This window comes from Carassius carassius, chromosome 17 (assembly GCF_963082965.1).
Source record: "Carassius carassius chromosome 17, fCarCar2.1, whole genome shotgun sequence".
Lineage (NCBI taxonomy): Eukaryota > Metazoa > Chordata > Actinopteri > Cypriniformes > Cyprinidae > Carassius > Carassius carassius.
Genome location: NC_081771.1, coordinates 28,946,635 through 28,973,208, shown reverse-complemented (window position 1 = coordinate 28,973,208; position 26,574 = coordinate 28,946,635). Strand labels below are relative to the sequence as shown.

At 36.3% G+C, this 26,574-nt stretch overlaps 1 protein-coding gene across 1 annotated transcript; it reads right to left on the bottom strand.

Moving 5' to 3' along the window:
* Positions 1-2,214: 2,214 nt before the first annotated feature.
* LOC132161534 (heparan-sulfate 6-O-sulfotransferase 3-B-like) lies at positions 2,215-26,574 on the bottom strand. Its single transcript, XM_059571655.1, has 2 exons — positions 25,597-26,574; positions 2,215-3,273 (listed from the first exon to the last, which is right to left on the bottom strand). Exons 1-2 carry the CDS (start codon positions 26,130-26,132, stop codon positions 2,535-2,537), a joined length of 1,275 nt encoding a protein of 424 aa, XP_059427638.1. The 5' UTR covers positions 26,133-26,574; the 3' UTR covers positions 2,215-2,534.

Here is a 26,574-nt window from a genome sequence, read left to right as displayed (position 1 = left end):
GCAGAAAGTATAGACTCCCTTTTAAGTATAGAAACCCTTTAATCTATAGCTTTGCATGTTCCAGTAATTCCAGCAGAAACAAATCTTAAAGGGATGCTCCACCCTAAAGTTTTAGTTTTGTTAAAAAACACGTAAAAACCTTTGTTCGTCTTCAGAACACAATTTAAGATATTTTGGATGAAAACAGGGAGGCTTGAGACTTTCCCATAGACTGCCAAATAAATAACAGTGTGAAGGTCCAGAAAAGTATGAAAAGCATCGTCAGAATAGTCCATCTGCCATCAGTGGTTCAACTGTAACATTATGAAGTGACGAGAATACTTTTTGTAAGTGAAGAAAACAAAAATAACAATTTTATTCAACAATTCCTTTGTTAACAGTCTCCTCTGTGTCTCTCCAGTTCACTGTATGCTCTTCTGTATCAGCCGCACCACAAGGATGTGCTGTTTTCTTTCAAAACAAAGCTAAATATACGTAGAAATAGCACATCCTTTCATACTTTTCTGGACCTTGACAGTGTAATTTACTTGGCAGTCTATGGGACTTTTCATTTTGGGGTGGAGTATCCCTTTAGAGCTATAGATATATTTACATACAGTAAAGATATCACACACTGCTGTTGAATTGACAGAGCTGTTGGATTTCCTCATTCACAATTTAATTTTCCTTTCATCAGCCTTAATTTTGTTTCAGAGCTTGTTTCTGTGGTCTATTTTGGGAGCCCATTTCTCGAGGTTTCAGGAGATTAGAGCTGTGAGAATGGAAGCTCACAACAGCTCAACAGCTCGTCTGAGCATGACCACATACACCTCACCAGAGACAACACATTTCTGCATGCTCAGACCCTTTGCCAGTCCACACACACACAGACACACACACACAGAGAGAGAGTTTCTGTCATCTGGAATGTTTAAAGAGAAACCGCATGAAAAATCAGACAAGATAGCTGCTTAAAACATCACTGTAATGACAATGTTCAGACAATTCTATCGAGAACCTAAACTGTGTTGACATTGCTGCTAGATTCAATCATTAATTTAAATGGGCCTGCGATGTGACAAATGAGCATTTGAAAGTACAAATATTCCATGCAAGAATGACTTCGCAATCCCCTTCCCATGGTAATCTAAATGTAAAAACCCAGAAAAAATTAAATGACAAAAACTGTTATGGTACCGATATTTTGTGCATACCAACTGAAAATCACAGCTAATCTTACTTCTGTTTCATTGATCACTCTGGGAAAGGAATGTCAAGTTAAGTGCATTGCACTGTTTGATAACCTCATTCCTCGCAGTGGTTCTCAACTAATAAGTTGCAATTCAAGGGTGTTTGAGTAGTGGAAACAAAGCTAAATACAAATACTAACCCTATAAAGCCTACTGTTTCATATTTAATATGCAAAAAGACATTACTTGAAATACTTACTTAATCATCCATACATACTTTTTTAGAAAAACCATGTTAAACCTGTTCCATAAATAAACTCTCATTTCAAAAATGAACTTGTCTAACTATTTAATCTTTACATGGTTAAACTGCAACTACATGATGCATGGTTAGGACAGCAAAATAAATAGTCTAAAAAAGTTTTAGACTATCAGTGCCAAATATGTGTAGATGATGCTCACTTAATGCAGGTGAAGCACATACTGATTTGGGCCCATTCACATTATGTGTTTTTTTGTGCTCCATCTGTGCTATTTTTAAATGACTGAGCTATGTAAACATGCATCAGATGGACATATTTGGCCATTGCACCACATTTGTCAAGTAAAAAAACATCCACATTTGTTTTGCTCCATCTAATCGGTTCTTCCATTTCAGCGTGCTCTTAAAAATAAAGGTTCCAAAGGGAGGCTTTCATAGCGATGCAATAGAAGAACCATTTCTGCTTTCTCAAAGAACCTTTCAACTTTTCTTAAAATATTTTTATATTTCATTTTTTGTAGTGTAAAGAATATTTTAAAAAATCCAATAACCTTTTCCACTATAAAGAACTTTTTGTGAAACAGAAAAGTTCCATGAAAGTGAAAAGTTCTTCATGGAACCATGCCAATAAAGAACCTTTATTTTTAAGATGGTTGATGTTTTATGTAGTTATATTAACACATTTCACTGTTTGATTTAAAAGACATTTTTGTTTACTTCAATACAACATGCAATTTCTGGTGCTGTGTTGAGTTATGCGAAAGCGCAAAACAGCGGAGAACCTTCTTTTGAATGCTCATTTAGGTTCTTTACTGACATGCAAAGTTCCATGAAAAACCTTTAACATGCATAGAACCTTTCAATTCTATAAAGGTTCTTTATAGTAGAAACGATTCTTTAGATTATTGAATATTCTTAAAAGAAAGAACATTTTTTATTTTAAGAACTGTTCACTAAAAGGGTTCAATGGGGAACCCAAAATGGAAAAAACAGTTTTTAAGTGTATAGTAGGTGCACTGCATATTCTGCACAGTATGCATACTATAAACTATCAAGATAGTAAGACTAGTATGTTATTCTGAACAGAACCAGAGAGCTCAGCATCACCACCGCACCACCTGACTGCTGTAGTCCTCCGTCACCCCAGTTAACTCCGTATTTTCCTGCTCCAAGTCTTTTCCTTCATCGTCCTCCTGTTGTTGAATCTGTGAAGCTTTCTGTTCCTTCATTCTCCTGCGTTGCTGTCGTTTCCTCTCTCTCTCCTCCTGCCGCTCCTGATGGTGGCAGTACTGCACGCGCCGTGAGAAAAGCTCCCGCGCATATTCATACAACTGCATGTCTAATGCGTTCAACACCTCTATGCGCCTCCGGGTAGACGTCCCAACCGTGACCCCGGCCGCCCGCGTCCCGTTAATCTGAGTGAAGGCGGTGATGAAGTGCAAGCCAAACGTCCTCTCAAAAAGGAACTGTGTTTTGCGCTGGAACTCAGTTAGGCCGAAGAACGCCATGCGAAGCAGGTTGCGCTTGGCACTGCTGAGGAGCAGCTCGCCGCGCCGCTCTTCACTCATGGAGGACAGGTTGTAGCAGCCCACCAGGCTGAGATCAGCCAGCATGCGAGTCTGTCGGTTGTTGGCCAGGTTCGAGGGACAGGTCATGAACTCCTCCAGAGACACGCCAGTCCAGTCTTCACTGCTGTAGCAGGCCGGCAGCTCGTCTGGAGTGGGAGGACGCCCGTCACACATGTGCAGTGCTGTCTTCCACGTGGCGCCACGCTGCACATGCTTCCACTCGCTCAGGTAACGCGACACAGGGTCTCGCAACAGCGTGATGTAGTAGAAGTTCCTGTGAAGAGAACACAGAAGGTGAGGGATCTAGAAAAGATCAAGAAATTTCCCTCCAGCATTTCTTTTTTCTCACGGAAAAACAAAAAAGTTCCATTCACCTTTCTGTCATTAAATGGAAAAGAGAGGATATTCTAAAATTCTGCAAATCTATAACATATTTTTATATACTTTATATACTGCCGTTCAAGTTTTGAGGTCGGAAGATTATTATTTTTTTCTTTTTGAAATGAATAAAATAATGTTTTTATCCAGCAAGGATGAATTAAAGGGTTAGTTCACCCAAAATGTTTAAATCATACATGTTTCTCACCCTCGAAGCACCCCAGGTGTTTATTACATTTGAAATCTGGATATTTATCTTACAAAAAGACATGGATTCACTACAGGGGGCCTTTATTCACACCCTGTAGCCGTGTGAGGGATGTTTTTTACAGATGCACGCACTTCTTTGTTTTTTTTTGTTTTTGTTTTTTTAAGGGAAGTCGTGGCCTAGTGGTTAGAATATTTGGTTTGATTCCTAACCCTAGGGTTGTGGGTTCGAGTCTCGGCCCAACAATACCACGACTTAGGTGCCCTTGAGCAAGGCTGCCCACTTCTCCGGGTGTGTGTTCATGGAGTGTGTGTGTGCTTTGGATGGGTTAAATGCAGAGCATGAATTCTGAGTATGGGTCACCATACTTGGCTGTATGTGACGTCACTTTTCACTCACTTTCACTTGACTACAAACACCCGCTTACCCCCATTGAAAGTTTTGGAAGAGCAAGGACAATTTTGAATATAACTCATTATGATTATTCTGAAAGAAGAAAGTCACATATACCTAGGATGCTTCAAGGGTGAGTAGAAGATGGACAAATTTTCATTCTCGGGTGAACTAAACCTTTAAATTTATCAAATGAAGACTTCTATTTGAAATAAATGGCATTCATTTAAACTTTCTATTCATAAAAATAAGTTCAATAAAATAAGTTGATCACAGTTTAAACAAAAATATAAAGCAGCACAACTGTTTTCAACACTGATAATAATAAGTCAGCATATTTGACTGAATTCTGAAGCATCATGTGAGCCTAAAGACTGGAGTACTGATGCTGAAAATTCCTTTTTGTAATCACAGGAACAAACAGAACATGTTGTTAAACAGAACATATGTTATTTTATAAAATCATTCTATTTTATAATATTATTTACTCTTTCACAGTACAACAGAATTTTCTTGTAAAACATACTTATTGAACTCATACTCACAAAAATATGAAAACCATTTTTACAAAAAAAAGTATAAATTATAATGATTATTTGTTTATTAAATGTGTATAAAATATTATATGGAAAATAGTTAGCTTCTATAGTTTCTAATATTTAGATTTAAACTGTCAGAGGAAAGAGGAAAATTCACTCATTAAAAAAGCCTGATTTAACCACATTACAATCACACAGTCTGAATGCGGCAGAGAAACAATACAAGTGATAGAAACTTCTGCCATTAATACTTCAGAGTCTTAAAGAGAAAACAAGTTTCCAAATTTTATATATAAGAAAGAAAATGAGAAAAACAACCCCAATAAAAGATCCAATTTTCTCGCTCTGCAATGAAATCGCTCAGCACCCAGAATAGCGTGCTCATGCTGGAGCGAACGCGTGGTGAGATGTGGTCTGCTCATTGTCAACAAGTTCCTCATCATTTGTCTCATTTCCTCTTGCTGGGATTGTTACCTCCTGCACAAGGAGCGCATTATTTCCAATCAGTTCAATAAGGGCTGAGCGTATCTCTACTGACACATGGACACAAGTCATCCATGAGATTATAAACTCAGAAAAACAACATTAATTTACCTCCTATAAGCAAATATTTTCTTATGTGTGCAAGAGACATGACGTGCAAAAACAAATGCTGAAAATACAGTGTCTTGGGTATGAATTTCTTATTTTAGTTTGCAGGGAGCTGTTAAAATTTCTGGGTAAAGAGATATGTTGGGATATGATTTCATTCCAATCCGTCTTAGATCTATCGAGTGATCCGCCACATCACGTTCAAATTACGGCCCAGAAAGTCATACTGGCAATGGCATTATAATGCAGTGAAATCAATACTGCTCCACTATGGTAATCCATCTGCTCTTCAGCACTGACCTATTGGAGAAGCACTGTCAAATGCTAACCCGCTCAATACAGTCAAGCTGAACAGGATATGATATGATAATGAAGGTCAGATCACTGATCACAGGCTGCACAGAGGTCAGTCTGTTACTGCGTTACATATCCAGGAAGCATTCAAAGTGTTTAAGAAGTACTCAAAAAAAGAACTTAATTAAACTGAAGAGAAGTATTCTTTGCAGTTAGGCCTTTTCAACAACAAAAAACCTTTATAAATAGATTTGGCTTAGTCTTTCAGAAGCTTAAATTCGTTTAGTTATGCCTACTAGATGCAATTAAAATCTGAAGGACTGAGGCAGATTCAAACTCAGGTCAATGGCACACATGAACCATTCATTACCATGTTCACTCCTCTGAAAAAGACACACTTTAATCCTGTACTAAAAATTTAGAAAAAAAGATTTCACAAAAATATTACAATTCAGATAATTGTTAACTATAAAAGTGTTAATTATTATGTATTATGGATTATACTGTGTGTGTGTGTGTGTGTGTGTGTGTGTGTGTGTGTGTATATGTATATGTATATGTATATGTATACACATATAGTATTCTGCCTGCTTCAAATCAAATCGGACACAGAGATGAAATAGTGCAGTAAGATCACATTTACTTGAATGAATTATACAATTTGCATGTAAATGAATTAGCAATTGATCAATCGAGAGAGAAAGAGGTGACAGTTGTGTGTGCTTTACCTGCTTGCTGCGTCTGTGTATCTCTCTCCAAAAAATTAATTACTTAAAAAACAGCGCCACCTCAACGCTGAAAAATATAATGTAGCAATCTAGTATCTAGGCTATTTTATTTACAAAGGTCGCAGGGAAGTATTGACAACAAGTTTATGTGTGTGCATTGCAATCTGCAGTCTCCGACTCTGTGTGTGTGTGTGTGTGTGTGTGTGTGTGTGTGTGTGTGTGTGTGTGTGTGATGAATGTGGGTTTGTGTGCATCAATTAAAGCAGCGCATTAATATTGAAATGACTGGTTTGTATTCACTTGAACATTTGCAGCACACTTCAGAATTATCTGAAGCGCACCACCTTCCCCAGCTCCACCTGTCTAGATCTGCTACAGGGGTTTTATATGCTATCTGAGCAGCAGCATTATGTCTTCAATACTCACAGCACTGTATTGCTGTATGCATTGATAGTAGCATGTTGTACTTGCTTGCAGCACCAGCAATAATCTACAACTACAGTGATAACCAGCAGCAGCAGCAATTCAGCAGCAGCAGAAGGAATAGTTCACAAAAAAAAAAAGTCAATCCAAGATGGGGTCACTTTCATTACCAGCAGTGGATCCTCTGCAGTGAATGGGTGCCATCAGAATGTCTTTCCAGACTGACTGGATGATGATGAGATCATGTCTCTGTGTGGAGCACTGGCTGCTGTCAGACTCATTGTGCAAACAAAAATCTCAGTGGATTATTACATTTAATGGCAAAAATAATTTTTCTGTCACGCTACAGAAAAAGATAGAAATAACTGACTTAAAATCATTTTTTGTTGGTGAAAATACTAGTGGCCTAAGACTTTTGCACAATACTGTATATACATTTCTTTCACTTAGCAGTGTAATTACATCAGCAGATTCGGCACATTTGCGATAGAAAAGCGGAGCTTTCATGTAATGGTATTACAACTGTGAAATTACAAAAAAAATTCTGAGACATTCTGAGACATGAACTGAAATGAATAGTGAATTTTATTATTTCTTTTACTGTCTATGCTAAATCATAGTGAACGCAGGAAAATCTAAATGCGCGCCCGCACTAGTCTAATCCAGAGCCATAGAGACAACGGAAGTTCGAAATGTTTGGTTGTCACGTGATTCATGTAGACTTCAGATAGTTCCAGGAAGTGCGTTGGCGGCCATTCAAACTGATCTCTCTATAGACGGTTTCATCGGGCGCACGCGCCTGGACCTAAGTTAACTTCCGGTCTGTGTTGTGTATATCGGTCTGGCTGCAGTGCCTTCTACAAACGCAGTTAAAGTCAAGGTGATGAGTACACTGAAGTTGGGGTCAGGTGGTTGTGCTGCGGGATGTGTTTCCCATTTATTTATTCATTTTTGGAGACTCGCCACAATTTTAAAACTGATCGATTTTCAAAAAGGCTTCGCTGAATAAACATGAGTAACGTTACGTACTGCACGTTTAATAATAATAATTCCTTAAATTTATATGTTTAAATATCAAAACGAGGCACAGACGTTTTTATATCGCTGTATTTCTGAAGGAAGACTTGCATGTTATATGCCTGATAAAGCAGTGTGTGAGCATACCGCCTCTGCTTTGTTTACAGCTGTTACTGGGGAAACCTCGATTTCTCGCGCTTTATGTCTATGCTTTAAAACATCTCCTGCTGCCAAAGAATGAATTTGCATTTTAATTAAGTCCGCCTGATTCACGCGGCAAACATGTTTTGTTTGTTATCAAAAAATATCTACTCTAGAGGGACTTGGCTGTTGTTATTGATTCTATTTGGAAGTCTACCGGAAGTTAAGTTAGGTCCAAAAAAGCGCGCATGCACAGTAACGTTTGTTTATGTTGTGGCCGTTGAAACCGTCTATATGGCTCTGGTCTAATCTAACGTACAAGACTTGTATATGCGTACACTATGGGTGTGTGTAAGACGTTATTAAACAAGCTATAGGTAAACGCCTGTATAAAACGCTAACACCGCAGACTACATCAGTGACAAAAGTAAATTGGTACAAAATAATATTTTTTGGACACGACTAATTAATGACTCAGCATCATCTATATTAAAGAGAAAATAATCACGTCATCCGATGTTTATTGTTTAATGTGAATAAAGTTAGCTAAACTTATGGAGTCCCACAACAACTGAAACACGTTGTTTTCTCACACCGGACTGTGTGTGTGTCGGTGGTGGTGAGGTAAAAGGGGAGCAGGCAGTGGACCAAAGCACTGTGAGGCAAAGCAGGGGGAACTCGAGATGTTTAAAACTTTTTTTGTTGTTGCTCAGTTTGCATTTGTATTGTTTTACTACTTGCACAATTAGTTTAACTATATATCATTATATCATTTACAATACACATATTTCAATTATATTTTAGGGGGGGCAACCCTCAGATAGGGGGGGTCCGGACCCCCCCGCGATTTCCGCCTATGGTTTCCAGCTAAAATACGAATCCTCTATCTATAATATTGCTTTATTTTCTGAATATGGAGAGATATATGTACATATCGAGCACCATTTACAGTACATGTGAAAACAGGGTACACACTTCTTCACTGGTAGAACTGTAATAATTAGTTATGAACTTTGATTTATGATTTGTTTCTTACAAACATGCAGCTTTTCACTTCACAAGATATTAATTGATGGACTGGAGAGGTGTGGATTACTTGTGGATTATTGTGATGTTTTTTACTTTCATTCTGACGGCACCCATTCACTGAAGAGGATCCATTGGTGAGCAAGTGATGTAATGCTAAATTATTATAATCTGTTGAGATGAAAAAACAAAATCTTCTACATCTGGATAGCCTGAATCCTGAAATTTGCATCATTTTTGGGTGAACTATTCTTTAATATCTCTACATTCTATCCCTCCAAAATAATAGAAAAAACTGAAATATAAAAATTATTTTAATTAAGTAAAAACAGTTAAACTGCATTGGCAGAATATGTGTTGGTTTGGATCTGGATCTGTAATATTTACCACCCAGTGACTAACAAAGACGCTTACCTTCAATGAACAAACTGCAGTCACACTCACTGGTTTATACTCTATACAATCACTAACAAACAGCAATATCTAGCTATCAAAAGCTTTTTATTTTATTTCACTTCAAAATCATATCAGGGAGAGAGTTGAAGGACTCGAATTCAGTGTCCCATGAGCAGAACAGCTCTTAATATGTCAAGAGCAACACAACCTCTGCTGCACCACAGCTCAAACCATGAAAGAGTTTCAAGCAGAGCACATCTAGAAAAGTATATATATATATTTAAAACTGAAATTTCCATCTATGACTTTTAAACTTAATTTCAATTTATTTTCCAGGCCATGAAGTTTTCCATGACTGCAGGAACCCTGTAAAAGCATGACTGAGCGAGAAAGACAGATTTCCAATCTATTAAGACAGAGTAAAAGCTTCCTCTCTAACTTCACGGAGGTGTGCTAATTAATCTCCTGAAATTGTTTTTTAAGCACACCATTTAATTAGTCAGCTCAAAGACTATTAGTGTTCCTCAGAAGAAGGCAATCTCTTCTCATTACTGATATACAATCAATGACAGTAATACTTTCTATCCGGCTGGCAGTCTAACAGATTACGGGTATAATCACTATAATGAACTTCATCAATTAATTGAACATTTACTGATAAGCACACACTTTATTTTTTTATTTTTTTAAGTAAACGCATAAATAGTAAACTGATGCTAGCTGTCATATTTAGCTGTGTATATATTCTCAGGGTAGCTTTTCAAAGTCAGTTTCTGTGTACAATTCATTGAACACACCGGGGCATGTTGTCACACTATATATGGTGGTTTGCTACAATGGGAAGTTTCCATTAAACTGCCTTTTATAGGATGTTCAGTCAGTAAAATTATTATGAAACAATACAATTCATGCAAAAAATTCACAAGGTACAAAAAAAAGACATGAATATTTATATTCAACAAGGACATATTCAATTTATTAAAGAGACTAATCATAAAGCAAATCATATTTAGCCCAAATACTGTATATAGCCTACTGAAAATAGAGTGATCCCACATTCGCCATTGATTGACTGTGCATAATTCAGAGAAATTGCAAACTGACAGGCAGAGAAAATTTCAGAAGTCCATTAGTTTCTGTGGGCCTAAGTGAGTGGTCTAGCACAGATGCTAATTTAGTTAGTGAGAAAAAAAGGTCTGTATGTGGTGGCTGACAGAGCGGGTAACACATCAGACCACTTACTTAAATGACCAGAGGAGTGAGGGATAATGTGTTCTGTGCCTCCTGGACAGCTGAAATACCTACTGATATCAACCGAATTTAATTACTGAGAAGGCGGTGTGCTAGAACGCCAGCTTATGCTAATGCTAACTGATAATGCTAATGGAAATTCCTTTCAACATCAAGGGCCAGATTCACCAAACAGGGCAATAGTGTGAGAGCGCAATCCCACAAAAGCACTGATGGGAGTGGAAAGTTCTGTGGCTGATGTGACTGAAAATGCGCAAGTTAACAAACAGTGTAAAGATCAAAGCAGTGTACCAAAAAAAGTGCAAATTAGCATTGGGTCGCATAGAAGCAGAGCTGGATAATCAGGTGAGTACAATCTACTAACAACACAAGTGCAAATGGGTTAGGACATGCATTTTTGGGGCGTTAAATAATAGTTCAAATATCAGTATACTACCCCTGCATTAGTAAATCACTTTGCATGATTCATGTAAATATTCTCCTCCCATAAATGTTGCATCTGAAGGGGAAACTACTACAAATGCAGATGCAATAAGGTACAAATAACTATGAACTTTTTTTATGCCAAAAGAGAGTTTGCACATCTAATAGCATTGGATAAACATTTCAAATTTTAACATTTTTGTAGCCATATTTCAATTACTGTTAAAAATAACAACACTACACTGATTTAAACCGAAAACTCATACGTTCAGGACTGTTTGAGTCTTTTTAAACAATTCATGTAAAAGAGCTGGAATTTGTATGAAAAAACTGTATAAAGGAGAAAAAAGCTAAAATACTAAAACTGTATAAAGGAGAGAGAAAAAGCTAAAATACTACTTCATTTATAATGGGGTTGTAGAATAATCAGGTCTGAAAACCTGCAGGAAACAAAACAGAATATCATTGTGTTTTCCTTATATTGCATCAATGGACTGTTAATTGAAACAAAGACATTAAAGAAACAGGTGACATTTTTTTAGAAAACAGAATTGTCCTGAATAAGGACTGATTCTTGGGTCCAAAGGCTACAGATACTGAAACCTTTAGTAAATATTTCATACATACAGTTCTAATCTTCACCGTCCCCTGCTGATGTCATCGCACAGGGACAGCTGTCATTCTGTAGATAAATTTATCTTGAGAACACAGTTATCTAACACAAGACGTCCCTGCTATCTCTGGCATTTGAAAATTATGTGATATCTGTGTTTCAAAATGATTCATAGGACAAATGATATATCAGAAGAACCACAGGCCATATTAATATTTCTAAGCAGATATGTTACAGGTAACAAAATGTCATTTACAGTTCTTCTGTGTGGTTTATTGATCAATCAGTCATACTTCATATGTTCTGACTGAACCCCAGTAAGATAAACCAGAACATAGAATTACTTGCATAGATCTTCATTAAGGGTTAAAGTTTTTTTTTCTATATATATTCTGAATGACATATTATGCTCAATAAGACAAAGACATGTATATTTAAATATTGCACTGTAGCTAAATAATACATTTAGATTTCAAGTTGATTTAACATCAAAATTTGCCATTTACAGAAAAAAAGCAGCAGTGGTTGCCAGACCTTCACCATTAAAAATATGGTAGCAACATTTTAGGTTTTACAGACTTAACGTATTTTCACAATAAAATACAATTTTATTAACTGATGTTATGTAATATTAATAAACATATTGAAGTACTAATATCTGTTTTGAACCACTGTAATGCACTGATAACCAACATAAATGGGTGGCGATGAGAAAGTCACATGATGAACCAAAGCTCATCACAAACAGTTTTTCTACGAGCTGAGAAGGGGAATACTCATATATAGAAGTTTCACAGTCTGATTCTCACACACACACACACACACACACACTAAACACCATCATGGTAATACACATGATACTGTTATAATGTAATAACATTAATTTAACAACATTAGATGTAAGATTAAACCCTAACGTACACAACTGATAAGAAAAGAACGAAGAATTTCAACAACAACAACAATTTCTTTTACTGTAAACTATACAATTACTTTTTCTTTTTCACTTCCAAAAGCGGTATTTTTAACAGTATTTTACTGTAAATTTATGTTAAACATAATTATATTTATTCACTGTATATAGTATGGAGACTTACTGTTAACCACTTAACAGGTTTTACTGTAGCATTTTTACAGACTTTTACTGTGAAATCACAATAATTTTTAAATATAAAACAAAGTGAAATTCAAAGATGTTTATGTCATTGAAGTTTAGCCACAAAAGCAAGGTTAGTCAAGAGATAGATAGTGGATGGATGGACAGACATACAGACGGATGGATGAATCAATAAATGGATAGATAGATAGATAGATTTTAATGAATACATTTAAGACTGCGACCGTGGTTCATTTGAGGATAGCTTTCAGAAGCAACATCTGCTCTGGTGCTTCATGCTCTACTGGGTTAACATTAACTGATGATTTTAAAATCTTCTGTTTCACTAAGCAGGGTGTTTGCTTGAATGGAAAGCAGTTTCACAGCACATTTAAACTGCACTGATAAAAGACAGCCAAGATGAGGGTCCACTTCAGTGGAGAACATTGCAAGAAAGACCTTAAAGGGATAGTAGACCTGAAAAAGAAACATCTGTCATTATTTATTCAAGTTATTCCAAAACATTATGACTCTCTGTCCTTAATGGAACTTGTTTTTTTTATTTTTTTTATTTAGTTACAATGAGCAAGGATAAAAAAATAAAAACAATTACTGTAAAAAAAAAAATATATATATATATATATATATATTAAAGTTGTAAATAAAACAAAGAATCAGATTAGTGGTCGACCAATATATTGCCAAGGACGATATATCATTATATGTGCATTTTTCAAATATCGGCATTGGCCGTTAAGTTTTTCTGCTTAGCCGGTGTGTTTGAGGCGGGACTTTTATTTTGACGGCGCTTGAGATCGGCAGTGCCTGAGTGCACACAGTAATCACACTCTCCCTCTTGTTTACTGTCATCGTTAACAGTTCTGTTTAATACGGTTAGAAGTCTGTCCAATAATCAAATAGAACGGTTAAACAAAGGAATGAATGTATACTGAAAACTGCAAATTATAATACTTTCTTGTTTGCTGTCAGCATTAAGCAAATACGCATTATATAATTTAAACAAATCTTTGAATGACTAATGAATATATAATTTCTCAAACCTCGCAAATTCAGATGAATCCAGCTGTGAGATCTTGTGAAGTGTGTGTGTAATGTGTATGTGTATCCAGCATGATCACATGTTCTCTGTGTGACGGTCACTGATCTATAATATAGAACATATATAGATCAGTGGTGACGGTAGGTCTGTGTGAATTGAATGCTTTATACTGTGCCTTATGCATTTGCCCACTGTCATATTCATATAATTTTCTCTGTGTGCTGTATGTAAAATGAGTGTTACCATGGCTTTATTTGAAAAATATGATTCCAAATGCACACAAACTTCCCAGAATACTGAGTGCCATGTTGGTTACAGCGTTTACTTCCTTTTAAATTATATTTTATGAAACATTTATTTATTTGTAAAAAATACTTTGTCATCTGAAGTATAAATATGTTTGTTTTACACATTTATCTTTTAATCCATTCTAAAATTATTTAAAACTTCTTAAATATTTCTAATAATAAATATATATATATATATCGCTTTAAATCGCCAAATTGAGAGCAGAACAGACTCCTTTAATTGATCTCAGAAAGGCTTGACATCTATATTCAGTGATGCCCAAATCTTTTCAATGATTTGTCTAAATCTGAATGGTTCGATAATGGAACTAATAAATCAGAAAGAAAGTCCAACAGGTTTGGAACAACATGAAGGCGAGTAATGTTTGAGTGAACTAGTCCTTTAAGGTTATCCACTGGTTGGCTCTCTATGGCAGGATCAGGAATACTTCTAACTGTGCTGTTTACAGAATTTTCTCAACCGCAGCATATTCGGAAAGTGCACATTCCTTTCAATAGCATTTTCACTTATGAAAAGCAGATGGCAGATTTTGCATTCATCAGGCATGCGGCGGCTCTAGTCATATCATCAATTGCAGAGGCTGTGGCAGGAACAGCTTGCCATTTCCATACAGACAGCAAAGCATGAACGCCCCATAGGCCGTTTCTGTCTGGATGTGCTGAGTCATCGGCCGCTCGCCGCAGTTATCGCCACTGCTGCAGGCTCTTACACAAATGAGATTGGGTATAGATGGGGAAAAATATAAAAGGATAAAAATCAAAGCTATAGGAAACTCTGTCATCCCGGATTCACTTAATGCTCTGTGAAATCATTGAGGAAAGTTTAATGACCTCTTGTGGTGATTATGCATTACAACGTTTCACAGCTAAAGCAGATTGGTCTGAACTAAAAGGAGTTTTTCAAAATCTAGTTGATGGGGATGTTACCACATGACCACCATATGTCAGAACTGTGTATTATAAGTATTATTTGGGTATGCAAAAGGAAATTGAAGACTGTTGAATTAGCCTGCCAACAAGAGTCAGCAAATTTGCTCTCTTTTTAATTCAGGAGCTAGAAATAAAATTAGCCGAATCCCAGCGGATGCTGAATTTCAGTTGGGATGACAGGAAGAACAATTTAATGAATTGCAATTCAACGTCACACAGCAGAGACAACAGAATTCAAGTGCTTTCAACAGAATTAAATCTGAACGTTAGACATATGTCACTAAGTTTGAAAATAGTCAAATATGCATTAAAACTAATTTCTGTTCTTTTTTTCCATCCAGCAATCCTAGATGTGTGTGTGTGTGTGTGTGTGTGTGTGTGTGTGTGTGTGTGTGTGTGTGTGTGTGTGTGTGTGTGTGTGCGTGTCTGTGTATAATAACATGCTTACAATTGACAATTAAAAATAAAATGCATAATTAAAAACTACACTTCCAGCAAACAGCTTTGTAAATGTCATTACATTTTAATTCTACTTTTAATTGAATATATATTAAAACAAAATTAATTTAAATTACAATTATGCATCCTGTTTGTCAGCTCAATTTAGATTCAGGAATTCCAAAGCCATTCTCTGATTGTTCAGAATAATGCACAACCTTGTCAGCTACAAGAAGTTATCTTTCCAAAGTCTAAGAATGTATGTTTTTGTTGCCATTAATTAATATGAATATAATATGGTGTTCCTTTCTAGATCCATTCTGTGTCATCATCCTGTTAATAACTGGTTCTTTTGTATTTACAGTTGTCTGCGGCATCCTTTGACAAAACCATCATACATCAAATGCATTTCCATTATAAAAACTCAAGATCACTTTCAACTGCACAGCTAATCATTTTCATTTTCCAGCAAACTGCATGGAGGACAAGACAGTGATTGTTAATTGCAGCATTGTAAATCAAACTTGATGCCAGCCTGTCATCTGTTCACCTACACGAGTTGCCAAGCAGCCAATTAGAGTCATGCTGACTTAATAGCAGACAGCGTTATATACTTTAAAGGCACACTCTAAACATTACATTTTACCATAGCAGTTTACAGCATCTAATACAATTTTGGACATTTTCAGTTTTTATTCTGTCATTATTTACTCACCCTCATGTCAAAAATGATGGTGTTTTGTGGAGCTTGACAGACATTGGTATTAACTTTCATTGTAGGAAAAAGAGTTGGATGAAAATTTTTTCAAATGTCTTCTGTTGTGTTTCAAGGAATATAACAGCAAAAGTGTTCAGAACTCCATGTGGGTGAATATATCATGATAGAATTTTCTTTTTAGGCTGAAAAATCTCTATGTATCTAAATTTTATCATCTAACTGCCTGTGATATTCTTAACAAGCCACAGAAAACATTCCTCCAAACTATTGATTTTTAAATTTCTAATAAATTATTATTATTTTGTTTAGATTTCAGAGTAATTTTGTTTTTCAGAGTACAAAAAGCCTGCAAACAGGAGTGACACAGGCAGACACTATCATACAGCATAGCAGCTCTGCCATTTTCCTCTGACTTTCTTACTAGTTGCTTCTTCAGTAGCAGTTAAAAAGTAATCTGAAACAGGCCAAAAGTCAATAAAACTGCCAGGGATCAGGGCTAAACAAAATTGAGCCTGTAGCCCCAACAACACAATGAAGGAAGGCAGAGAAATTTACCGCCAAATCAACAACAACAGATTTGTAATTTGCTGTGAGTTCACCAACTACATGAACTGCTCCTGAAAACTGAATATTTTCACATTCGCACAGATCTCATAGTCCTGAAAAGCTGAAGGAGGGATGGGATGAGAATTCACAATATGGAAATTCTCAGGAAACTCATTTGTTTCCCTACGACATATTACTCAAATAAGATGTTAACTGATGGACTGGGGTTGTGTGGATTACTGTGATGTTTTTATCAGCTCTTTGGACTCTCATTCTGACGGCACCCATTCACCTGCAGAGGATCCATTGGTGAGCGGGTGATGTTATGCTTAGTTTCTCCAAATCTGTTCTGAAGAAGAAACAAACACATCTACATCATTTGGTGAACTACTCCTTTAACAAGCAGCTCAGTCACACAACGTGGCCCAGAAGTTAATATGGTACAATTGTGTTCGCTACAGAAGCATGTTAAAGCAGGGATAATTGCTGCCATTCCTCCAACTATATGTGTCAAACATGTTTTGATAATTAGCAGTTGATGAGGGAACGTATAAAACTGCAGAAGAAAAGTGTGCCTACACACATACTAAAATAAGTGGACAAAAGAGAAGATAAGGGCAGAGCTCGTTCACTCATTTAGCTCATTTGTGCAACAAAAGGCTTTGATGGAAGGAGGTTTGCTTTGATCTGTTATCATGTGAGCCGCAGACAAGCCATACCGCTGTGATCCCCCGTGCACATATGAGAAAAATCATCTATTCATTGCTCCTGTGTGTGTTTGTGCAATATCTGCATGTGTCAGCATTTTAACCACAGAGGTACTCGTTTTCTCTCATGGGTCCTTAACAGCTAACAGGTTTCCTACAAGAGGATAAGTAATGAATAAAAATTGTTTTTCAAAGAAATTTGAGAATAGTAGGAAGCCTGTTTCCACCATGAATAAAAAATAAATAAGGTAATTGCGACTTTTTCTCTCACACTTCTGACTTTTTCCTCGCACTTATGAGTTTACATCTCACATCTTAGAATATAATCTCATAACTGTGTGTACTAAGTCCAATTCTGAGGGAAAAAATAATATTTTCTTACAATTGTGAGTTTACTGTATATCTCAAATTAAACTTTTGTCTCACAATTGCAGGTTTACATCTCGCAATACTGACTTTTTAGATATAATCTCGTAATTGGAGGTTATAAAGTCAAATTCTGAGAAAAAAGTACTATTATCTTAAATATCACAATTCTGTCTTTGTAACTTGCAATTATGAGTTTATATCTTGCAATTCTGAGAAAAAAATTCTGAATTGCAAGTTCACATCAAAAAAGTCAGAATTGTGAGGTGAAAAAGTTGCAATTACCTCTTTTATTTTCATTCAGTGGTGGAAACAAGCTTCCATTGTGCAAAGCCCAAGTAAAATGAATAAATGTCTGATTTATCCATTGAATGCTAGCGTTAGATCAGTCCTATATATTGTGCAAATTACTGCTGAAGTTTGCACTTGTCTTTAGTGAAGTAAATAACTGTCTGGATGAACTATTCTGGCTCAGGTATTGTCGTGAGACTCTGAGCTGTACTGAAGTGCTTGTCACGCTGTGACAGATGAAATGCTTGTGCTCATGCCACCAGGGCCCCAAAGTAAACAGTCTGTGCTCGAATTTAAATTTCCACTCAGACGTTTGACACTTCACGCTTTCATGACCTTGTTTGGTTTAATAATGTCTTGCTTATTTATTACTTGTGTTTTGAAACAGTTATCACTGCAGGAATTCGGGATTCGAGCTGTCACAATCAAAACACAAGTGCCCACACAAGAGCACTCAGATGTGAAATTATTCAGGTACAAATATATGAAAGCAAGATACAGCGATTAAAAGCTTCGATCAGTCCACTGTCTGGTTAATTTAAACAACAAAACTACAACTTTTAAATGTTCATATTAAAATTTATTTAAATGAATTCATTACCATTTATTACTCCACAAAGAATTTATTAATTTATTTACAGTATATCCAGCCTTCAAAAGTGTGGGTAACATCAGATCAATTGTGAAATATTATTACAATTTAAAATAACTGATTTTGATTTGAACATATTTTAAAATTAGATTTATTGCTGTGATGCAAAGCTTAATTTTCAGCATCATTACTCCAGTAATCAGTGTCACAAAATCCTTCAGAAATCATTCTAATATGCAAATGTGATGAATTATGATGATTTACAGTAAATAATGATTTCATCATATAATTCTTCATATAATCTTTTCAAATGTAGAGTGTGGAAGACATACGTTTCAAAGTACATAGACAAAGGAAATTCTATGATCTCTTTAACAAGCCGATGAGTAAAGTTTGCATCAACTTAACCATCCTTAATGTTTTTTTATATACAGAAACACTACGCTGATCCACAAGTACAACATACAACTGCGGCAAACTACAAATCATGTATTTTCAGACAATCAGGTTCTCTCTGTCTTCTCCCTCACACTCTCCGTCCGTCTCCTGTCCACCCACACACATGGAAAACCATGTCTTTCTGTCTCTCTGATAAAGAGGTCTGCAAAGGAAGTGATTTCTCCAAGCTGATGCCAACTGGTTGGCACTGGATTCCTGACTGACACTCAACTATAAAAGCTGCACAAAGATGCTGACAGTCTCACTGCTGCCCAATTTGATCTGTGATACTATTAGAAGAATAAGCCTGAGCCAAAGCCTCACTCAGAGTTTCCTGCTCCATCTGGCACTGACGCGAGGAACTAGTGTTATAGACGGCAAATCATAACCTTCATATGAGCAGTACCTGTGCACTGTGTGCTTTATTTGATAAACTATCATAGAGATCCACTGATATTAAAATAATTTTGGCCTAAACCATGGCTCAATAATGTTTTTATGTAATGGCCAATAACCAATATACTGTATAAGTCAATATTAAAAAATGCTATAAATGCTAAAATTCATTTTGAAATTTGTTAAAGACTGCATTTAACAGTGTTATTAAATAATAAGCATTTTTAAAGAGGAATATCAAGTGAGTGTTTAGATAATCCAAATATAAAAACATGAGCACGCACAAATATATATCCACTATTACAGAACATATAGCAATAATCCAGTTATAGCAATTAAATATCTATTATCGTCCAATAAACAGTATGATACAGATATATTTTTCATATGATAAGGAAGTGATCATAAAATATTGAAATAAATTAAAAATAAAAACCTATCTTTGTCAAGTGGGAAGACTATCTAAAAAGCAGATTCAAACAGATTCAGAGTAAAAAAAAAAATCTTAATCAGTATTGTTTGTTGTTAGAAAAAATCATAAATGTACTTTTGGAGCAACATTACATATGATTAGTCATTGTAGTAAATTATCATTTTATTTTACCACATTCACAAATATTTTCTTGGTTTAAGCATAAATCTGAATTTGCTGTCATATTAATATTAAAAACAAAAAACACTATTTGTCAATTCACTCTTGGAGCAAAACAACATAATATATGGATATTTTAAAATGCATTTTTAGTCAATTAAAGTATTATTTTTCTTACCACACTCACACAGTTTTTTTCTTCTCAATGTTTTAAGTAGAAATCAGAATTTTAAATACCGAATCACTATTTGTTAATTTACTAATTTCATAATATTGAGATTTTTTTGAATGCTTATGTAATAAATTAATGTTTTATTTTTCTTACCTCGTTTGCAAATAGCAGTTTGTTGTTTTAAGAACAAATCTTCCTGTAATTTAAATAATAAAAACTAGAAAACACTACTTGCTGATGGGAGGATACATAAATTTAATTCAAGATAACTTTTTGTGAAAACTAGCATCACTTTGCTTCTCAGGTAAATTTATCTTGTTTTAAAGACATTTTAATATTTTGACTGTAAAATGAGACAAATACTGATTAATAAAGTGATTTTATTTTTACTGTTGCAGATGTGTAGATCATGCTTTTAGTCAAAAACAGGCCACTACTTTAAGCAAATCTAGCCAGCTGTGTGTGTAAAAGAATGACCTATAGGCTCAGAGACTAGCTAGTACACACATATCAGTTTCACTGCAGCCTGTACAGTGCCTCACTGCTGATCCCAGACCAGAGTGTAGTCTATTCTTGGAAGACGCTGAAACCCCAGGGGATGCAAGACTGGAAATGGAGTAAAAGGAGAATTTAACAAAGGCAGCAATAGTGTATGTGTGTGTGTGTGTGTGTGTGAGAGAGAGTGAACGTGTGCAGTGTGTTCATGCATAAATCGGCTCCTGACTTTGCATAAGGACTCTGAAACTAGATAGCATTAAGAGCTCCAGCACCAAACCCCAAAGGCTCTTGGACCAGATTCAACACACCTCTGGCATCAAGTGTTACGTGCTGCACTCTCTTCATATCTTTCTGCATCGGCTCTTAAGTTGATTGGTGGTCAAATCACAGTGTATCTCAAAGTTTATAATATATGATCCGTCCTGAAGTGTTTAAAGGTACGCTGTGTCACCGGGCCAACATTATTTTATTGCCACATGTGATAGAGCCCCAATCTTTCAGACTGGTCTGATGATATGTGTGTCCGGTCATTGAAATAAAATAGATCATAAATTCACAGCTCTGTATTCACATAATGAAAAGGTTCTTTTTGCCTTGACATTTTGTGAATGATTATGAGTATAGCTGAATCATTGTGAGATCTCTGTACTATGTGAATTATTCTTGCTTGACAGCAGTGTTTTTGCAATATGGTTTATACTGTAGCTCTATATTCTTATTGTACATAAACAACAGTTTTTTTTTCCTGTTTATATACCACTGTTCAAAAAAAGTTGGGGTAACATTTTTGTTCATTTTAAAGAAATTAATACTTTTATTCAGTAAGTAATTTATTTAAACTATCAAAGAATTCTGAAAAACAATGTCACCATGTCCATATAAATATAAAGCAGTTTTCAACATTGACAATAATAAGAAATGCATCTTGAGCAGCAAATCAGCACATTAGAATGATTTCTGATGGATCATGTGTCACTGAAGACTCGAGTAATGATGCTGAAAATACAGCTTAGCATCATAGGAATAAATTTCATTTGAAAATATATTAAAATAGAAAATTTTTATAACATATCACAATATTAGATTTTTTTCTCAGAATTGCTAATTCGGAATTATATATAAACTTAGATGTAATGAGATATAAACTTAGGATTGTAAGAAAGAATTCAGAATTATAATGATTCAGTTTGCAATTCTGAGAAAATTTTCTCTGAAATGTGAGCTAAAAAGACATAATAACCTTTTTTTATTTATTTTATCCCATTTCTCATAAGAAATGCTGAGAAAAGCATCTAAGAACAACTTTGATACTTAAAGGTAACACAACCGAGAACTGATTGAAATAAAAGTGCTTTTCACACTTGCACAATAACATTTTCTGCTAGATAAAGCTGGAAGAAAATGTTAAGCATTACACAGTGGTTGCATACTGAAAAGGAAAACCATTCTCGAGTGCTGGTGCCAGTGATGGGGATCATCAGCCTGATTTTCATTTAAAAAAACCTCCGTGCTCTGAATTCTCAAAGACAGAGGGCACAACATAAAAAACACATGAAGAATAAACCCACGGGAGCTGATGACAGCGATCCCCAGAGCAGCGGGAGGACACACAACTGGTATTAAGACACAGACTTTTGCATAAATCTGGATGGTAATCTCTCACTCAGATGATGAGATTGCCGCTCTCGCTTGCACTAATCTTCCTGAAGGAATCCGAAGATTACAAGCATCTCAAGAATACCTTGCTGGAAGCGAGGATTTATCACAAATGGAAGCAAGGGGGTGGAGAGAGAGAGAGAGAGAGAGAGCGAGAGATGGTGGCATACATTCACTTAAAATAAACAGGCCAACCCTGTATTTGTGCTTCTTATAACTTAAAGGGATAGCTCACCCAAAAATCACAATTCTGTCATAATTAATTCACAGTCATGTTGTTCCAAATCTGACCTCCTTTGTAATACAAAAGAAGATATTTCAAGAATTTTTAAACAGCTTTTACCCGTACAATGAAAGTCAATGGGGTCCAAAACAACACTTCACTGTGTTAATTTATACATGATCCTGCAGTTTTTTTTTTTTTAATATATATATATTGGAATTCAATGGGAATCTGTTTAGTTACAAACATTCTTGCATGAAAATGCATAATAGTTTGGAACAACATAAGTGCGAGTAATCAATGACAAAGTGTTTTATTTTTGAGGTGGACTAACATTTTAAATTCCATTTCTTTGTTGCGTTCTGGTCAAAGCTCTCATTGTGGTTTTCCCACTGCTTCCTTATGGATATTCAGGGAGTCATAAATAAATAACATAAATTGACAATGCAGCAAGCCCTTTAAATACCCTAGAAGCAGTTAGATTAATGAGAGACACCAACAGAACACGCTTCTAATGTGAGAATGCCAAGCAGTCTATACAAAGGATTGTTATTCTATCGCTGCACATACAGTAGGACATGCTGCACTCCTTCATGCATTGCTAATGTAATGCCTGTAGTGCTCCATTTCCAAACATGCCTGTCGCCTTATGCTGCCTTTTGCATACACACACAAGTGCTCATCTCACACACACACACACACATCTCAAATGCCAAAGCAATAATACATGATTACAGGGGACGGGCACTGCAGAAGCACTTGTCTTCACAAAGTACCCAATAAAAGCTATTAATGTGTCTTAAGTTGGATCTCAGAGCTATTTCTCTTGGTCTATCACATCTCATTTTGCCTTTATCTGCTTGAATGCTGGAGTGCCTGCTTGACGAGGCATCACGAACGAACAGAGGATTTAGAAGATGAGAGATTCGGCATGTGTGTATGCGGGGAGGGGATTAATATCCTGAATCGTGGAAGCAGATGGGATTTTTTTTTTTACTATTGTCTGCCATAGATCTCTCAATGTAACACGATCATGTAAATGAAACCACATCTATTGTTGCATGCGGAAAAGTGAGAAGCTGCGGTGCAATACATAAAGTGTTCCACTGAAGATTGACCGTGAGTTGCAACATTTATGAATGCACCTTTCTTTACACTCTTGAAATAAAGTTTCTAAAGGATCTAAAATGCAACAGAAGAATCTTTGCAATGGACAGTTTCCATGGATGTTAAAATTACTTCATGGAACCACACACTCTTAAAAATAAATGTTTCAAAAGGGTTTTTTGCAGTGATGCCATAGAAGAACCATTTTGTCCACTATACAGAACCTTTTGTGCAATGGAAAAGTTCCATGAATTTTAAAGACTCTTCAATATGGCAATAAAAACCTTTATTTTTGGAGTGTGTAGAACCAACCTTATTATTTAAAAAGTGTAGCAGCATTTTTTGCATCACACTTAGACTATTTTGTCAAACTAATGAACAATGAGACGTCCAGTCACCTTAAACCTAGCAAAAAGCATGTTTTTGTGATCTCAGCAATTTCAACACATCATAACAGGGTGCATACAGCCAATAATGCAGTAGTTTGGCTATTCTTGTCTATAATAACATTATAATGATAGCGTGTACAAGCCCTGTGCAGTGGATCAACATCTCTGACTCAGTCAGCTGAGAGTATCGATTTATATTCTGTGGCAAAGAGGAGGATCATAAACATGCTTGAAGAAGCTCTGCAAGGCCGACTGAGACGAGGAAGGTATTGACAAGGAATATTCATGTGGCTGCAAACATATGTTATAAGACGTGTGTGTTTTATAGCATGAATAGGCCTGGTAAGATAAAAGTTTACTGGCCCTTGCCATCAAACTGAATCTGTCTCACTGTAATCAATGAACAAGTCTTAAACAGGCAGTTCACCCAAATTCATCAAACCTGACTTTCTTGCTTCTGTGGAACACAAAAGAAGATATTTCGAAGAATGTTGGGGTCTAAACGATATTGGACCTCTGACTGTCTCAAAATATCTTCTTTATGGCGACAGAATTGTAATTTTTGGGTGGAATGTCCCTATAAATCTTACTTGAGTAAAGTCATACAGTAGACATTCCACTTGTTAGTTTAGCATAAGGAGTTGTGCAACATATTTACAGCTGTCTAAAGCTGTCTCACACTCAGTCACACACATATTCAAAACTGCATGACTCAGAATGGCCCTCAGCAGGGAGCTGATGTTCACAGACGTCGATCATTTTTAGACACACAGTGAAGGATCCAAACTCATTAAACTAGCAAATTATTGTGATGCACTGACAAAAAAATAAAGATATATCATTTGCTGCCATTGTCAACACATGCTATGCTGATGCATTTATAATAAATGGTAACAACTTAAAAAAAAATTAAAATACATAGGTTTTACAGATCAGCTACATTAAACTTCTACAGGCCGTTCTGTGCATAGTAATGTGTTGTAACACAGGGAGAGTTGCATCACTATCAGTTTAACCAAGAAGAAATTAACAGCGACCAGTTCTTAAAAGAAGCATTATGTTTCTTAACGTGAAGAACATTTTATTACTCTAAAGAATCTTTTTCCACTACGAATAACATTTTGTCCAGTGAGAAGGTTCCATAGATGTTAAAGGTTCTTTGTGGATAATATGTGGAAAATAAAGGAACCTTTATTTGTAAGACTGTGTGAGGTGAATAACCATCATGTTTGACCACCACTCTTCTGAAATGAAGAAAGATCTCGGTACATCATGACGATTATTTTAAACTAGTAAATTCCAATACCACAATACAGTAAATCCATGAACAAAATTAGAAACATCTTTGTTTTTTTTATTGGTGTAATACCTCAAAGTTGTAACGCCTACTTCACATAACTTAACACCGTTTAGGAATAAGTAAGATTTTAAGGTTTTAAAACTACTTTAACAAACGTGCGAATGTTTTATCAAAGTTTAAACGCATGAAGCAAAAAGGAATTGCAGATGATTAAACTAGCACCTCACACGTTCTCCCTTACAGCTCAGCTTTTGATTTACATTATTTAATGGTACTACATGTATTAATTAGTATTTAAAGTCTCACCAAATGAACTTTAAATCACTTCCTTTAGAAGCCACTCATACACTCACCGTCTGTTCAGTGGCGCGTCTTTCTTTTGCTTTTTATTCATCACAGCAGGGACGCAGTTCGTGAGCTCGGTCCAGTCCGCGTGCAAACCGCAACTCCAGCCCGTGGAGAAGCGCGAGAAGAGCCAAGACTCCGCTTTACCGGGCCGGTGACACGTGCATTTCTTCTGTCCGGAGCGGCAGTCGCACGGTCGCTCCAGGTGGATGTTGCGCACCAGGTGCCTCCCGAACGTCGTGCCTCCGGTCTTCTGGATGTGGAGGAACACAATAACGTCGTTCCCCTTTATGTCGAAATCCACGTGGCGATAGAGGTCCTCGCGCGTGAAGTTAAATTTAGACGGGAATCTGAACGGAGCGTCCTCGTCCGGATCCGGAGAGTCTCTCTTGACGTCTGCTGGATAATTGGAGAACGGAAAACTCTCTCCATTACCAAACCGACAGGACGTGCTCCCTGCTGGACAGATGTACTGATAACCGATCATGACAAATAAAACGGTCAAAACAGGAACTAAAAGGAGTTTATTGGATCTATCATCCATTTCAAAGACAATGAACCGGATGATCAAGCCATTGGTGATGCTGATTCCAAGTGCTTTCCACGGATGATGCTCGCAGGCAAGATCGCAGACAGACGAACGCTCCTTCAGTTAGTTACATAAAGGTCAGTTGGACCGTAAAATCGTGGACCGAAATGAAAAACAAGCCTTGCGTTTCCGCATTGTACTAAACTTCGAAATTACGCTTTACAAGCAGCTTCATACAGTGTCAGATAAAACGTAGCACGTCTCTCTGAAAATCCATTTGCAGTGCAGATCGTCTCAGTGTTTAATGTAAATGTTAGTTTTCCTCGTGCGACAGTTTGTAAGGTGAGATCCGGTCCCATTGTAAACCACATCCAGAGATCCGCTCCGTCGCGCAGGGCTTCAGCGCAGATCGCAGCGCTTTGTGATGCAGGTTTCCGAGATGAGCTTTAAGAAGTTG